The sequence below is a fragment of the Gymnoscopelus braueri genome, assembly GCF_963280865.1.
Source record: "Gymnoscopelus braueri genome assembly, chromosome: 19".
Taxonomy (NCBI): domain Eukaryota; kingdom Metazoa; phylum Chordata; class Actinopteri; order Myctophiformes; family Myctophidae; genus Gymnoscopelus; species Gymnoscopelus braueri.
In genome coordinates this window covers 38,599,201-38,617,309 of record NC_137621.1, presented here as the reverse complement: position 1 = coordinate 38,617,309, position 18,109 = coordinate 38,599,201, and the positions used below count along the sequence as shown (strand labels likewise).

At 45.2% G+C, this 18,109-nt stretch overlaps 1 protein-coding gene across 1 annotated transcript in view; it reads right to left on the bottom strand.

Moving 5' to 3' along the window:
* The window catches only part of LOC308074794 (A-kinase anchor protein 6-like), a gene marked incomplete at its 5' end in the record, with an annotated part of 33,406 nt that extends 19,463 nt beyond the window's left edge, over window positions 1–13,943 (bottom strand). The window contains 3 exons of the mRNA XM_080414294.1: window positions 11,997–12,149; window positions 12,666–12,749; window positions 13,938–13,943. Coding sequence (XP_080270420.1) covers window positions 11,997–12,149; window positions 12,666–12,749; window positions 13,938–13,943 — 243 coding nt within the window. The remainder of the gene's footprint in view (window positions 1–11,996; window positions 12,150–12,665; window positions 12,750–13,937) is intronic.
* Between the last annotated feature and the right edge of the window lie 4,166 nt (window positions 13,944–18,109).

The window sequence follows — 18,109 nt, the reverse complement described above, 5'->3', positions numbered from 1 at the left end:
GCCTATCTTCCGCAGTCCTCCAACATGGCCCCCCGCCTAAGATTCAAAATCATTCAAGGCAAGGACATTAATCTCATAAGTATCTTGCTGCCCTCTCCAGAGTGCGATAGACGAATAGCCAAAGGCGAACATTTTGCCGCCGTCCTAAAAGCCACCGACCCCCGGCTGGCAAGGGATTTATCTATCGGGGAATTCTTAGTGGCGTTCGGCATCTATCGAGACGTCATGTGCGCCGTGTATCCCGATAGAAGGAAAGAGCTCGACTCCTATCTAGCTTTAATTGGGGATCTGAATCTAAAGTACGGGAGAAACATCTTCTACCAGTACCATAGGGCGCTCTCCAGCAAGTCCGCCCTCTACATCTCCCAGTTCAACACAATCATCGACTGGTCCATCCTCGATACCGAGCTACTGGTGCTGATAACCGGGGGCCAACCGTCGCTTTCGTGCGTGACTTGCGGCGACGCCGGCCACTCAGCCCCGCTTTGCCCCAGAGTGCCGCTCATGCCCTACGCAGCCAAGGCACTACAGCCTGCCGACGCTCCACGGCCGCCCGCGTTCGCGGGGCCCAGTCACGCCAAAGGCGGACGTCAGGTGCGCTCGAATAATGTCAGGCCGCCCGTCTGTAACAATTTCAACCTCGGCGTGTGCTCATACCCAAATTGCACTTTTCTCCACATCTGCAGCGCGTGCGGAGAAGCGCATCCCAAGTCCGTGTGCCCCTACATGCCCTCCCATCCCCGCCCGCCCCGGAAAAAGGAGTAGGATGGTTTCATGATCTGCTGCAGGTCCACCCCTCAACTCCAATAAACGTCAGCTCGCTGGCCTGCGAGCTGGCTGAGCATCAAGACACTGTTTTTGTTAATCATTTGCTTTCTGGCTTGTCGCAGGGGTTTAGAGTAGGTGTCCTTTCAGACGTGAGCGAGTCGCACGTCTGTAAGAATCTGCAATCGGCTCTCAGAGAGCCTGAAATCGTCTCGCAACTGCTCGCGAAAGAAGTCAAAAAGGGGTATTTAATCGGGCCCTTCGGCAATTCTCCTTTCCCCCTATTTCGCGCCAGCCCCGTCGGCATCGCCACAAGAAAATATTCCGGTAAGAAAAGGCTAATTTTCGATCTGTCCGCTCCCCGCTCAGGCCCAGTGGCGAGCATTAATAGCCTGATCCCGTTAGAACCCTTCTCCCTGCATTACGCATCAGTCGATAACGCCATCAGGCTAATTAAACTAGCCGGCCAAGGCGCATGGCTCTCAAAAGCAGACATAACCGACGCTTTTAAAATAGTGCCCATCCACCCTTCCCAGTGGCATTTGTTCGGCATCAAATGGGAGGGAAAATTTTATTTTGCCGTGAGGCTGACGTTCGGCTGCAGGAGTAGCCCAGCCATTTTTAATCTGGTCTCAGAGGCTCTCTGCTGGATCATGCTGAATCGAATTCGCCTGCCCTCCCTAGTGCACCTTCTCGATGATTTTTTACTCGTCGACCCACCCGAGGACCCTTCAGGTTCTTCCTTGGCCAAACTAAAATCTGCCTTTTCTTCCCTCGGCATTCCCCTGTCAGAGGAGAAAACGCTCGGCCCTGTAACTACCATTGAGTTTCTCGGCATCACGCTGGATAGCCGCGCCATGAAGGCGTCCCTGCCAGAGGAAAAGCTGCTCCGCATTCGCGAAATTTCCCATTCCCACTCTTCCAGCGTTTCAATTACAAAACGCCAGCTATTGTCCCTGCTCGGGCATCTGAACTTCGCCATGCGCGTCATCCCTCAAGGCCGGTCGTTCATTTCCAGACTACTGGTCCTGGCCTCATCGGTGCCTAACCTTTTCGACCTAGTGTCCCTAAATGATGGCTGCCGGTCCGACCTGCGTTTTTGGTCCGAACTGCTCATCAATTGGAATGGGGTCTCTTTTTTCTATGACGACATGGCGCAGTCATCCGACTCCATGACTTTTTTCACGGACGCGGCACCATCCGTGGGTTTTGGGGGGTTTTATTCAGGCCAGTGGTTTTCAAGCGAGTGGCCTCCCCAATTCGGCGACCTCTCGCCCTCCTCCGCGCTTTTTGAAATTTACCCCGTCGTCGTTGCTTGTTCAGCCTGGGGCTCGCAATGGCAGCGCAAACGCATTACCGTGTTCTGCGACAACGAAGCCGTAGTGAGCATCATCAACAAAGGGCGTTCTGACTCTCCAGATATCATGATGTTCATGCGGCGCCTCACTTGGCTCTCCGTTATGTCTAATTTCATAATCTCAGCGCGCCACGTTCCCGGTCGCTCGAATCTAATAGCTGACTCCCTCTCTCGCTTTAAATTTCAGGTCTTCCGCAGGCTATGCCCGGGTGCCTCTCCAACCCCAACTCCTGTTCCCCCTTACGCAGCACTGGTTCTCTCCTAGGCGAGCTGCTCGAGTCTGCAAGGCTCTACATGAGGAAAGGGTTAGCTGATAGCACTATTGCCTCCTATGATTTCGCCTGGAAAACGTTTACTTTCTTTTGCCATTCTGTTAGCGTTCCTCTTTTTCCTATTCAGATTTCAACTGTTTGTGCTTTTATTTGTTTTTGTAAGGACGTGAAACATTTGAACCCCTCTTACATTCGCGGCTTAGTCGCCGGGGTGCAATTTAATGCTAGGTGCCATGATCCTTCCTTCCCTAGCTTGTTTGCACATCCCTCAATAAAGCTAATTTTGAAAGGCATTGCCAAGTCGTCCACTCCTGTCTCTGATAATAGACGTCCCATTACATTTTCCATTCTCCATACTATGATCACTGCGCTGAGGTCCGGCACCTTCACCCCTTACACGGGCGCTCTCCTAGAGAGCGCCTTTCTCCTCGCCTTTTACGGGTTCTTAAGAAGCGGGGAATTTACCTCGCAGAGCCTTTCCTTTGACCCCGATAAGGATGTTTGTCTTTCTGATTTAGTTTTCCATCCCGATTATTTCATGCTAAACCTCAAACATTCTAAGGCAAAAGGCGCTTGCTCTGTAATCATAGCTCGCCTCCACTCTCCGTTTTGCCCCTTTGCTTCCATGCTGAAATATCTCAATCTCAGGGGTCCTTCCCTCCAGTCAGCCCCCCTCTTCCTAACGCCCGAGAACAAGCCCCTATCTAAGGCTTGGTTCATCACCCAATTAAGGTTAGTGCTTCTCAAATGTGGGCTCTCTCCTCAGTTTTATTCAGGGCATTCGTTTAGGATAGGTGCTGCCACTTCTGCTGTCAGTCAAGGGATCTCCACAGCTTCTCTCCAGCAGCTGGGGCGTTGGTCATCATCGGCATATGCGTCCTATATCCGACCAGACGCGGCCGTTATTCTCTCTGCTCAAAAAGCATTCATGCCCTGATCTCCATCGGTAAGTGCATTGTTTCTCTACATATAGCTGGTGGTGGCTCATGTCGTTGCTAATCTCGCATCCTGCTGTCTAGTCGTTACTTCTTGCCTTCTAGTAACTTAAGCCTCCTTGGCGACTACATCGTATTTGGCGTAAAAGCAGTCTATGCTATTTCTAGTAGCTTTAGCCTTCCAGTACTGGCTAAATTTCACCTGACAAAATGGGTCAGTCTATGAGCCGCGATGGCCCTCTAATTTCTCTTTCACCTCTAATTTCAAATCGCCAACCGCGGCGTCATGCTGCCAACACGGCTTCATGTGCAAGCCGTCAAACGTGCTGACTGCAGTCAAACGTGCTGACTTCAAGAGAAGAAAACAGCTAATCGCGCTGACTTCAATTGACTTGCAAACGGCCGCTGTGCCGGCAGCCAATTGCGCTGACTGCGAGAGAAGAAAACAGCTAACCGCGCTGACTTCTCGAGCAATCAGGCAATCGAGCTAAGAGAAGCGCTGACTTCTGAGAGAAGAAAACAGCTAGCCGCGCTGACTTCTCAAGCAAACTGCCAATCGAGCTGAAAGAAGAAAACAGCTAGCCGCGCTGACTTCTTGCCGGCTCGCACTGACTCTCTTGTCGTTCTAAAGGCCGCGGTGGCCAATCGAGCTGAAAGAAGAAAACAGCTAACCGCGCTGACTTCTTGCCGGCTCGCACTGACTCTCTTGTCGTTCTAAAGGCCGCGGTGGCCACGCATCTCCTTAGCCTTCCATTGCTGGCTAAATTTTCCCTGGCTTCTGCCGTGGCGGGCTCCGGCCACGCTCATTTCCTCGCTAAGTGTCATCTCATGTCTGGGCTTCTCTAGCCCATCACTCGCTGTTCGTTTCTGTCTTCACGGTGTTTTCCCCTTAAACCTAACTCTCCTTGTTTTGGGGCTTTCTCTCCTATTCCTACTCTGCTCTATTAAATTTGCAAATGGAGTCTAATCGCCATAACTGTACAATTTATTTTAATAAATATTGCATTGTATCAAGTAGCGTGATCTCTCTGTTATTGAAATGTAGCTCTAAGCGCAAATTCAATAAAGAAGATCTAACGCTCTTGTCCGTAGCGCCTCCCATAAGCTACGTCACTCCTGTTCCCACGCTGTCAAAACCTTTCCATTCACAAATTCACGTGAGCGCCTCCACCCAATCGGGTGCTACTCCCTATCGGCAGCCAGCCAATCGGCGATCAGGCTCCGTTTGTCAAGTACTGCTGTCTCTGACATGTCACTCTCTCCCCAGTCAGCGACCAAGCAACCCACCTCCATCCCCAGCTCCACTCGTGCTGTCCAGTGTCCAAGAGCCAAGGGAGGTCGTTCTTCTGCAACGCCACCACCAGCGTCTAGACTCCATGGGGGCTTTCTCTCCTATTCCTACTCTGCTCTATTAAATTTGCAAATGGAGTCTAATCGCCATAACTGTACAATTTATTTTAATAAATATTGCATTGTATCAAGTAGCGTGATCTCTCTGTTATTGAACTGTCCTTTCAGTGCATGGCTCTGCTCTGCTCTATTCTCTCTTCCTCTGTCTCCCTGCCACGCATGCTCTCTGACCCCCGGCAAAGCGCTCTTGAACTTGAACCTGTTGGGTACTCAATGTGTTTTTGTGGTATGTGCCGAACGTCGTCGCGCCTAAATAGAGCGGTGCTCTGAAGACGCCACAACAGGTTTGGATTCGTCCGGTTGACGCCTCCAGTGTGTAAACAATGGGTGCGATTGATTTTGCGCGTCTGACACTTTTCATGGTAATGACACACACACATACATAATATGTGTGTGTGTGTGTGTGTGTGTGTGTGTGTGTGTGTGTGTGTGTGTGTGTGTGTGTGTGTGTGTGTGTGTGTGTGTGTGTGTGTGTGTGTGTGTGTGTGTGTGTGTGTGCGTGCGTGCGTGCGTGCGTGCGTGCGTGCGTGCGTGCGTGCGTGCGTGCGTGCGTGCGTGCGTGCGTGCGTGCGTGCGTGCGTGCGTGCGTGCGTGCGTGCGTGCGTGCGTGTTGAAAGCTTCCCTCTGGAGGTTTTAGAGTTGGAACTTTCTCATTTCTATTTCCTCCTCTATCCTTCCTCCTCTCTGGTTAATCAAACACCGTCCTTCTCCCCTTTCCTCTCCCTCCCTTCCACCTCACCCATGTCACTTTCTTTCTCTCTCATTTTCTCCTCCCCTCCCTTTTCCTTCACTCTCTTTCTCGACCCTATTCTACACCTCCTCTCCCAAGGAAAAACACTAAGAAAAGGCTAATAAAAGTCTAAGACATTTAATAAAGTCTATAAAAACAGTGGATCAGTGAAATGTGTGATAAAAGTGATATGACTTAATGTCACAATTATTTCAAACCTTTGCCTCGATTGCGATGCCACGAGTTGAGAGCTTGTAGATCTTTTTTTCACTATGTACGCCACCATTGTACAACAAAGCATAATACAAGGTTAAGTGGTAAATGAGACCAATCGATTTAGTTAGAATTTCTTCGTGACGAATATATTGACATATAAGAAATGATATTATTACATATGCTTTTTAAACACCTGCTTCTCAATTCATCTATTAACTTACGTGAGCAAGATTAAGTCAGTTATTGGTTCTAAATATAGTTTTTTGTATGTATTTTCGGTTAATTGCCCAGCCCTACCTCCACCCTCTCCTCCTCTCCCCTCCCCCCTCTCCTCCTCTCCTCTCCTAGGGCTCTTAACACATCAGCATACATCAATTACAGTATTACCTGTACCTTCACTGAGGGAACATCCCTCTCTCTCTCTCTCTCTCTTCTCTCTCCCTATGCGTGCACGCATGCACATCCGTAGACAAACACACACGCACACACACACACACACACACACACACACACACACACACACACACACACACACACACACACACACACACACACACACACACACACACACACACACACACACACGCAAGTCCATGCATGCATGCACCTGCTTGCATACAGTATGTGTAAAGTATAATCTTTGCTGTCAGGCAGCAACCTTGTATCTCCATATTTGAGCCCTACTTCATCATACAAGAGCGTCGCACTAAAGTAGTGGAAAATAGCCGATCTACAAGCTCACAACGTGTCGCATCGCGACACGTTGTGAGCTTGTAGATCGGCTATTTTCCCCATTTTAAAATGTTTTTAAGATAATAATTTAAAAAAGGAATAGTTTTGGACATACAAGGTTTCCACCCGGCATCAACAATCCCTGCACTGTATTTGCAACACTCACTCGCCAAATAAACCTCCCTCCCCCTTGGCCAAAAAAGCCTCCATCCTGTTTCTGTAGCCTCCTCTCCCCTCCCACCGCTCCCATCATCTCTCCCAGTACAGATATATTCATCAGCATCATCCATCCATGAGAGCCTCAGACCACTACAGCCTCTCACACTGCCTTCCACTTCATGGAGCACTTAACCCGTTCAGGCCGGGAACGCATCCGTGTGTCATTTTTTAGATTTAGTTGGGCTATTAAAAAAAAATAGCAGATTTACAAGCTCATAGCGCGGCACCGAGTGCCGAGCTATGAGCTTGTAGATCTGCTATTCTTTGAAAAATCATGACATTTAATGCAAATCTTATAATATATATTTTTGTAAGCGAACATTTTAAACTCAAACAACGTGCGTTGCTATAATCAGTGGTTCTCAAACTTTTTTCATGTGAAGGACCCCCAAAATTAAATGTATTTGGTCGCGGACCCCCATCTCAAAATGTGTTGTTCCAGGGTCCCCCAGAAGCAAAGATTTGAGTTGAAAATGTTCGGTTTAAAAAAAATCAAATAAAAATGATAAAATGACAAAAATAGCAGATCTACAAGCTGTGCCGCGCTATGAGCTTGTAGATCTGCTATTTTTGAAAAGCCAAAGTATAAAATAATGGTTAAAGTGGTTACACAGATGCGTTCACGGTTTTAATGGGTTAAACCACACCGCCCTTAGTCACTCTACTATTCCCTACTGCATCAATCACTTAGCTCTACCTCTCTCTCTCTCTCTCTCTCTCTCTCCCTCTCTCTCTGTGTGTCTCTCTCTCTCTCTCTCAACCCTCTGTGTGAGTGTGTCTCTCCACCAATATATTTCACTTAACGTTTATAGTCGTTTACGGGTTCTATCCCTTCATGGCTTGCTGAGCAGTCACATTGGAGAGCGTTGGCTTATGTGGCTGATCACACACACAGGTGGACGATGTGTGTACACAGTGCAGGCTACAGCTAGTTATCCACTTAAACCCCTCTAGCCTGAGAGAACCGGACATAAGTTACAACTTTACTTCCGTCTACACACCAAATCTCTTCACCAAAAGTAGCCGATCTGCGTCTGATTTTTTAGTTTGAACATCTTGTGTAAACAGTCTACCTTTGTTTATGGTTCCTACGTGACTTTTGCCGTGAGTACTGATTGCCTTTTGTGACATGCATTACTAAGGTGCAGAGTTAAGACCTGAGAACTCTGCATGAGGAGACACCCATTACTAATGTGGAGTCAATTCCCAGGTGGCCTTGAGCAGAGCCCGCAGGCCTGCTGAGGCCCACACAGACAGTCCATTGTGAGATCATGATGTTACTTTCAGGCACACATGAAACAATGAGATACAAAAACATATAGATCAGGGGTCTTCAACGTTTTCAGACCAAGGACCCCCTAGCTGAGAGAGAAATGAAGCAGGGACCCCCACTATATTGTATAAAATTGTTTCAGATAAAACTTTTTTTGTTTTTTACTTGATCTGCTCTTTTTTCCCTCTACACCTATACCTCTTTGCCAAAAATAGACGATTTACAAGCTCACAACGCCTCGCAGCGCGAGGCGTTGTGAGCTTGTAGATCTGCTATTGTTGCCTAAAGTTCTCCTATAAGAATAGGGATTCTATAGGGTTCAAGTCAAGTGGTTAATGAAAAAAATAAATATCCTATCACACAAAGATTTGGCGGCCCCCCTGTAGTAACTCTGAGGACCCCCTAGGGGTCCCGGACCCCCTGTTGAAGACCCCTGATATAGATACTGTGTTATAACAAAATATAAGAAAAAGAGCATCTCTGTATACATGCCAGTTCAGAGCCAGAGGAGATTCTAGCAATGACGCCATGGTTGGTCACAACAACAACAACAGGTCATGACCCTTGTCATGGATAGCCCTCCTGGCTTTAGGTCCTAACTAACACATTAGTAATGGGTGTCTCCTCATGCTCGAGTTCTCAGGTCTTAACTCTGTACCGCAGTAATGCATGTCACAAAATGCAATCAGTACTCATGGCAAAAGTCACGTAGGAACCATAAACAAAGGTAGACTGTTTACACAAGATGTTCAAAAAAAAATAATCAGATGTTAGTTCACGTCAACCTGGACAGATCTTACTTCTATAGAGGGTTGGCATGGAAAATTCCTCGACAGTACTCAAATGTTTTACTTAAGTCAAAGTATCAATACTGCAATGTAAAAGTACTCAGTTACAAGTAAAAGTCCGGAATTCAAAATGTATTGTATCAAAATGCACTTAAAGTACCAAAAGTAAAAGTACTAAAATGTTTGAAAATAGCAGATTTACAAGCTCACAACGCGTCGCGATGCGACGCGTTGTGAGCTTGTAGATCAGCTATTTTCAAATAGCCTAGGTATATAACAGCGCATAAGTGGTTAATAATGTAATAGTATGTTTTATAATGTAATAATTTATATCTGCAAAGTAACTAGTAACTAGTTGACTCATGACTCTGAGGAAGGTCGAAATACCGAAACGTCAGTCATTCTTGTTACTTGCACTGCATAAATAAAAGGCTTAAATAGTCTGTGCTGCTCCAGCGTTCTTCCCTTATGTATCTATTGTCTCTACCCTTGTGACGCACCGGACTGGCCGTTTAAGGCTGAGGCGCAATAGTAGAATCCCTTTGTTAACTAGTAACTAGGTTTTCAAATAATTGTAGTGGAATAAAAGTACAATATTTAGTAGAGTAGAGTAGAAGTAGCCGTATAGACAATTGGAACTACTCCAGTAAAGTAAAAGTACCTCAAAATTGTACTTAAGTACAGTAGTTGAGTAAATGTACTTAGTTACTTTACACCACTGTTAAACGGTTCTTAACCCTGGTGCGACGGACGGACGGAGTTAGATAGATACCTTAATTGATCATATTTAACCGGTTGTTAACTCTGGTCCTTTGATTGATTGAGTGATTGAATACTTTACTAACAGTTTGCAAAAGGTACAGCGGTAAGATTATCCTGTGCGACACCAGGTCAGACAACTACTGGTTCTCGGTTGCAGTGGTTCTCAAACTTTATTTTATTTTATTTCATGGACCCCAATAGCTTTGAGAGTGTACTAATGGAATCAAATGGACCTGTAAGGGGTCCCAGTGCGGCAGGGGTTGGAAGCCCAAGTCCAATTTCCCTCATGGACAAGAAATGACCTTGAATGCCGTTTTTTATCGTACCAGCTGAAGAGTCGTTCAGCACACACAGGGACACAGATTTACTCAAGTACAAGTACTGTACTCAAGTACTGTACTGATACTAGTTAGGCCTACTTTGTAGATTATTATTACAAAACATACATTAACGACTAATGCTCTATATTTAGTCTATTTGAAAATAGCAGATCTACAAGCTCACAATGCGTCACGGTGCGACGCATTGTGAGCTTGTAGATCTGCTATTTTCAAAAGATTTGTAAACATTTTGAAAACTTGAAATGGGACATTCTGCATAATGAGTACTTCTACTTTTGGTACTTTTTGATGCCAATACTTTTGTACTTTTGTTATTCCAGACTTTTACTTGTAACAGAGTATTTCTACATGATGGTATTTTACTTTTTTTTACAAAAATGTACTTTTTCCACCACTGCTCACAACAAGCATCGTCGTCCACTCGAGTAACTTCAAAGTCCCGACTACAATCAATGAATCGGGGACGACTCAGAGAACCAAAGAAAAGAACCAAAACCAAATGAATTCAGTCGCATTCCAGCATGTAAACCGACGCCGTTATCAGTAGCAACATCAATGAAACTCAATATGCGCGCCGCCTCTCTGCTAAACACACTTCAGAGACATCCCTGTCGTTGCTGGTGACACGCGTTGCCGCGGTATTATCTTAACCGTCTGTTAGATCCCTGTCCCCCCTCGCTTCCCTCGTCTGGGAAAAGACACAGGTAATAGAGAGAGGATGATTTGTGGTGCCGAGACGCACCGGAGGGCTAAACACACATACCGTTGCTGTCGGGCGGAAAACTTGTATCTAAATGTTTTGTTTTGTTTTGGTAAATGAAGGCCCTACTTTGTCTTACTAGAGTGTCACACAAAGCTTGAGCTTGATCTGTTATTTTTTGGAATCTTTGGGTGAAAGTGGTTAAGTTTGTCTGTGTTTTTCTTTTTAATAAATATTGTATAACAAATAACAAATGACGTGCGTCCGTATGTGTGTGTATGCGCGAACACCCCAGCATGTAAGCAAGTTACTAAACTGATAGCTGATGAGAATTCCGTCATGTCTCTTATTGATATAAATTATTATAATAAGTATAAATTTTTTAGTATAAGTTCTGAATGGTGGGTTGCCAGACCTCAGGGGTACAGTAAGTACCACCTCCTGAGCAGGGCCCTAAATTAGGTTCTGAAAACCATATGTGAAACCGAGCCGCTGCGTATATAAACATAATCCAGAATCCTTGAAATACGCTTCACGCCACTGCACGGTTCACTTAAGCCTCAGTTATGCTCAGTCGCGTGCCGGTGTCGTGCTCGGGAAATAGCAGATCTACAAGCTCACAACCCGCCACGAACGTGGCGCGTTGTGAGCTTGTAGATCGAGCTTGTAGATCGGCTATTTGCGGCATGCAACACCAGCGTATAAATCAGGCTTTAGCAGTCCAAAATAGCGGCTTGTGGCTTGTTGGAAACCTGTACATGCAGTGAAATTGTACAATTGACAGCCATAATGTCTAAACCGCAACACGCAGCTATTTCTGCTCCACAACTCTATGCATGTGTAATTATATAGTTGCATGAGGAAGGTATAGGATACTGATGTTTTTGCACTCTGCACGTTATTTCTCAGGAAGTGGTAGACTTCTCAATCCATCCAAAAAACAACAACTATTTGCCTCTATGTTTAGCTCGCTGAGATATTGCTACTTGAAGCTGTTCTCATCGCTAGTGCAAGCCATTAGGGCCAAAAACCAATTTTGCAGAAAAATCACACGCGGCCCCGCGCCGCTGTTAGCGCGGCTAAGAAATGCTAACGACATCCGCTTACAATATCTCAACATCAGAAGACGGAGAAGCAAGGTTTGAACCGACTCCCAGAATAGAGGCTTGTTACTATTTTGTAAACCTTTATCAATCCAGGGATGAAGGTAGTAGAAAGGGGGAAAAAACACCTTTCAGATATTAACCACTTGAATCCCAGCATCCAAATTTCTGGGGGGATTAGACAAAAGTAGTTTTGGCAAAGAGGTTTGGTGTAGACGGAAATAAAAGCTGTATAAGCGGTTAAATATTTAGAAGAAAAATAAAATAAAATAAAATAAAATAAAATAGAATAGAATAGAATAGAATAGAATAGAATAGAATAGAATAGAATAGAATAGAATAGAATAGAATAATAATAATTATTATTATTATAGAACCAGTCTCCATCCCTACCTGTTGGTCTCCCATCTCTCTCTTCAGTCTGTTCTGCCATTGGAGGGCTTGCATCACGATGGCCTCCCACCTCCTCTCCAGGTTGATTGACAGCAGCTGGAGCGAATGGCGCTGGCGCTCCGCCTCAGGACCCACCTCCGCCAGGGGACCCACCTATCAGAGGGAGAACACTTATGAACACACTGAACACATTATGGTCACCTTCCAATGGATCCAATGTAGTAATTATTTAATCACCAGCTCTTAGACTTTTCATTGGTTTAATATGTATAAAGCCCACAGACCACTTTTAACCACTTTCACTTTCATTTAATATTGTTTTAAAAAATAGCAGAGAATAGATTTTTTTTTGTTATTGTACATGGTTTCTGCCTGACAGCAGCGATATACAAGTTATTCATCAGCTAATGTAGGATATCTACTGTAATGTGGACATTCGTAGGACATAATATGTAGGACATCGGTAGCTCAGATAATGTAGGACATCGGTAGGAGGATAGATAATGTCGGATAAGACATGTTTACTGTTGTAACAACTGTTACAACAGTGTACTTGGACCGTTTTTTCTTCTACACAACGTGACGCGTTGTGAGCTTGTAAATCGCCTATTTTTGGCTAATGTAATACGGATGCTGGGGTTCAAGTGGTTTTTAAATGTCTTCACTCACCTGACTTTGTTCAAGAAGTTTCTGACAGAGTCTGAGAACAGACGAAACACCTCTACGACGACCTCTGACCTCTAGACAGAGAGACTGAGAGGTAGAGAGAGAGAGAGAGAAAGAGAGCGAGATAGAGTGAGAGAAAGAGAGAGAATGGAGGTCAAGAGAAAGGGGAAATAAAAAAAAGAGAGAGAAATTAGATGGGGGAAAAGAGGGTTACATTAATGTACATCATTACAATAAAAAAAATTGATATTACATTTCTAAATTAACCACTATTAAACACAACACACACTGCACAATATAACACCCACTGTTGCACATACAAAGTAACACACACAGCAACTATTGCACAAGCCAAGCACGCACGCAACACGTCACACGCACGCACTCACGTACACACTTATGCAAGCAAAAAGACAAACACAGACACACAAATTCATCTATAGTGTACTTCACCAACACACAGATGTGAGCAATGTGAGAGAGTGTGTGTGTGTGTGTGTGTGTGTGTGTGTGTGTGTGTGTGTGTGTGTGTGTGTGTGTGTGTGTGTGTGTGTGTGTGTGACCATGTACTTATGCATGTACATGTGTCTTTGTAACGTTGCAAAATATTTGTGTCTGTGTATGTCTTTTCGCTTGCATCGCTTGCAAGTGTGTGTGTTTGTGTGCGTGTGTGTGTATAAAAAGTACTTTTGCTATTGTGCGTGTGCATGTGTCTTTGCAGGGGTGCAAAGTGATTGTGTGTCTGTGTACTGTATGTCTTTTCACTTGCATTAAGTGCGTGTGTGCGTGCATGTAAGAATGATGCACTTTGTGTATTGTGTGTGTGCTAGTGCGTGTGCACGTGTCTGCGTCTTTGCAAGGGTGCAAAGCGTTTGTGTGTCTGTGTATGTCTTTTCACTTGCATTTGTGTGTGTGTGTGCGTACGTGTGTGTGTATGTGTTTGTGTGTGTGTGTGTGTGTGTGTGTGTGTGTGTGTGTGTGTGTGTGTGTGTGTGTGTGTGTGTGTGTGTGTGTGTATGTGCCCGTGCGCATGCATGCATGCGAGTCAGGACCAAACAGTTTATGGTAATCCAGTCTGCTGCCTAACATTCCTTTACATTCTTCCAATAAATATTAAACACTATTACAACCAAATCTCTCTCTCTCTCTCTCTCTCTCTCTCTCTCTCTCTCTCTCTCTCTCTCTCTCTCTCTCTCTCTCTCTCTCTCTCCCCCCCTCTCTCTCTCTCTCTCCCTCTCTCTCTCTCTCTCTCTCCAATTCCTTTTTCTGCCCTACTGTCATTTCTTCTTTTCTTGTTTTTCTCAGACTGATGGGACAGACTGGTGTACTGATGGAAATCATTCTCTCAGCACGGTAAGGACAGCGATTTCCTATTCATATAGGAATTAATTAACATTTTGCATGACACTTGCAGTGTGTTCAAATAGTCCTTCTTCTTCTTCTTCTTCTTTCGTGCATCATCCTCAAATGTCAAACTCAGTACCGTGTAGCTATGACCTTGTCTCTGGTCCCAATTGGAAGAGGCCGGCTGCCGAAGGTGGTCTGTACAGGTGGCAAGTGTTAATTATGTGTTCGGCAGACTGCTCAGGCTCGCCGCACTCACACGCTGCACTGTCTGCCAAGCCTCACATCTTCATAGCTGATTTGGGCCCAGCAGACTCCCGCTCCTGCTTCCAGGATGCCACCAGCCAGGCACTTGTGGACAAGTCCTCCGGGATGGAGTGGAGCATCTCTTGTCAGATGCTGATTTACAGTAGGCTCAGTAAGGCTCAGGCCTTACCTGAGTGAAGGTGTGCTTCCTTCAGCCATGGGCAGATGTTTGTGTATTTGCTATAAAGGCTATCACCCCTCCACTCAGAGGCAGACAGACAGCCTCTATACATCCTGTATGTTGCCTCCGCTCGGTAGGGTGACGCCGGTGACCAATGACCATATATTCATCGCAAAGCCTATTGTAATATCTAAGCTAAACGGTGTAAAATATAAATAAATATGTGCCGCCTATTATTATTTCAGGTTATTTCAAGAGGTTATTCAACTCTCTCCTACTGTCTTTTCAATCACACGTCATTTGCTGCAAGCACGATTGACAGCTTGCACTGCCTGCCCCCCCTCTTGGGGGGCCTACCATGACGTTTCCAGGTCTTCCTGCGTCCGCCACTGTCTCTTGTGCCTCCTTGGGTGGTGGGACTTGAGTCTGTTTGGAGGCTCTGTGTCCACTGTGGTGTTGTGCAGGTTATGCCAGTCAGGTATCTGGGCTTTCCTTGCTAGCTTGATGGTAGAAGCCTCTCGTCGGAGGCCGGCCGGGGCAATTCCTGCAAGGACTGGCAGGTATAGGACACAGGAGTGGGCTTCAGGCAGCCAGTTATGATTCGGAGAGAGCCGTTGATTACGGTGTCTACCTTTTACACCAGGCTGGGGCACAGTATTCAGCTGCAGAGAAGACCAGGGCTTGGGTGGAAATTCGTAGTGTATTGACGGAAGCTCCCCAGGTCGTACCGGCGAGATGCCGGATAAGTGAGACCCTTGATGTCACCTTGGCCCTCACGTTTTCAAGGTGTTTATTGAAGGGACAGTGTTCTATCCAAGCGTACCCCGAGGTATTTTGGGGCTTGTTGGAACTCCAGGCGCTTGTTGTCAACAAACACATTAATTTCCCTTCATATACTGTAGTCCTGCTACCTTACAGTCAAACATTGCGGATGGTTTCTATGAACAGAGATGTTTTGAGGGATTGGTTTGGGCCTAATTTCCATAAAGAGTTGGGGGATTTGGAAAGAGTTGGAACTGCTATGTCAGTGGTTCCCAACCTTTTCTGGATCAGGGCCCACTTGAAAATCTCGAAACTGTTTGCGGCCCACCCATCTGACCACTTAAACATCCATCCATTGCTAAGGAAGCCCCCTGAAACTGATGTAAGTTATATCAGCGGTTCTCAACTTTTGTGGGGATCGGGGCCCATCTTGAACATATCAAAATCTTTCGCGGCCCACCCATCTGACCACTTACTTTTCAGAGCATGTTTCAGAGCATGTTCATTTTAGCATGATCAATTAATCAATTGTGTTCCGGCTTGGATCAATGGCAAAAACGTAGTATACTTTATGTCCATTTTTATCTGTATCACAATGAAATTTTTTTCTCAAGGGTTTAATTATGATTATTTTTTAGTTTTCTTTATGTTATATTATCATAAAAATCTTAGTGTTTTGCCAATTATTTGGGGGCCCACGTGCAACATCCTCACGGCCCACAGGTTGAGAACCAGTGAGCTGTATAAGTTCATGGCGGGTCAAAACAGAAATGCAAACAAAGCAACTCTGAATGACAATCCGGAGTATGTGACAATGGAACAGTTAAGGAACTACTGGAGCAGCAGAAGAGCTTTTTACGAGAAACTGTTGAAGAGGCAGGAGACTGACTGCATTTCACAGTTGTTCTCAAATGAATCCTAGTTTGACCCTACAAAAGAGAGGACTCAGTGTTGGGAAAGTTACAAGAACTCAGTGGCTTTTGTGCCTTTGGGCACAAAAGCGTGTGAACACCACAAACTGAAAAGTAGCAAATGTACTATGCAATGAGAAATACAGGTACTGTAAAAGTTAAACAGAAAGAAGAAGCAAACATATCAAAACAACATAAGGAGAGTAAGAGTGACGGTAACAAACTTTGGGATACCCTGAATGAAATAATGGGTAGAGCCCAGACCAATGGTTGGGACTTGACTTTAGCCCAGTATTTTATATTGTAGACCATAAGTTATTATTAACTAAACTAACTGCTTTTGTCTAATTGGTTTATCTTATGTTAGTGTTCTTTTTAATGTGTTTAATTGTGTGTGTGTGTGTGTGTGTGCGCGCGCCTGTGCGCATGTGTACACACACGTGTGGGTGGAAGATAAAAAGAAAGAGAGAAAGAGAGACAGAGAGAGAGAGAGAGAGAGAGAGAGAGAGAGAGAGAGAGAGAGAGAGAGAGAGAGAGAGAGAGAGAGATTTGTGTATCATGGTTAAATCTATATTTGTGTGCTGTCATCACCAAGCATGCTTGAGCTCAGCTATACAGCCAGCTAAACTCTCATTCACATAAGAACAGCCAGAGACGAGTTGAATCCAATTCTGATCATTCTTTATGTAGAAAAAGTGTAAAACTGCAAAACAGAGATACAAAACAATAATCATTCTTACTAGAATACAGTGAATGACCTAATACAAAGCCTTTGTGATCACAGGATTCAACAATGTACAGAAAGTATGCATATAGCATTTAACACTATTTTCCCAACAGGGTTCTCTTGGTAAGTATCTTTTTGTATACATCACAAAACAAGCATAGCAAATAAACCATTACTAGAATGGGGAAATATCAAGGTAGGTATGTATTAGAACTAGAGGAGTATGAACAGAGTAAACAATCACTCAATGCACATTTAAATTGCAGATATACAAATATGAAATAATATCATGTCACAAGGTTAACATTGATCACAACAATATGTATTACTTACAGATGATGCCTTTTTGAGGGCAAAACATGAAGGATGGAGCTGGATTGTAAACACATGTAAACATCACACAATTCTCCAGTAAACTCAGCTTCCTGTTTAGCTTGTATGAAAGTCCTTCAACTATATGTTTCCCCAAAAATAAGGTTCCTACCTACAAAGGTTCCTATGAACAACATTTCCAAACCACCACTAGGTGTCACTGTTTTCGTTCCACTACACTCCCCGCTTGGCATCTCTAGATGCCACTACCAACTTCTCACTTATCTCGAACTTCATGCGACAGAGGGAGAGGGAAAACCAACTCTGAAATTGGCCTGGAGAAGATCTTCACTGTGCCTTGCTGGACTACATTCCGTGTAATATTTATGACCAGTCCATCTTTGCTGGGAATTGTCTGTCTTCCCATTCTGATGCAGCGGGCAGCAAGACTGGGCAGACGATTTAGGTGGGGTGTGGTATCCTCTCTGAGAGGGACATGAAGGCTGCAGAAAGGGGGACGAATTATGTTTGTCCTTCAGGCTGTCTGAGTCACAGCAGGACAGAAACTGTTCTTGCGTCCGGCATCGCTTTCCTGTCGTGTTCTCTGTGAAGGAGTCCGACTCGAACCAGGAGTGTTGCCTGGACCCTTCAGATCTGCCAGAGAAGGAGGACCACTGGCTGGTCACACTAATGTCGTCAGATTCACTACAGTTGTCTAAGGAGACAGCGCTATTCTCCCCGCTGTCTTTTGTGACCTCATCAATACTGGACTCTGAGGCCTCGCTCAAGGTGTGCAATGACGAGTCACAGTGACGCTTGTGTCCTACACAATGGCTGCGTTGCCTTCGTTGCTGCAGTGGGCTCAGTGGTGAGGACACTTGGTAAGAGACTTTCAAGCCCACATCATCTTTCACTCTAGTGTGGCTCTCAAATCGTTTTAGGGATGTGGTGTGTCCGTTCTCTA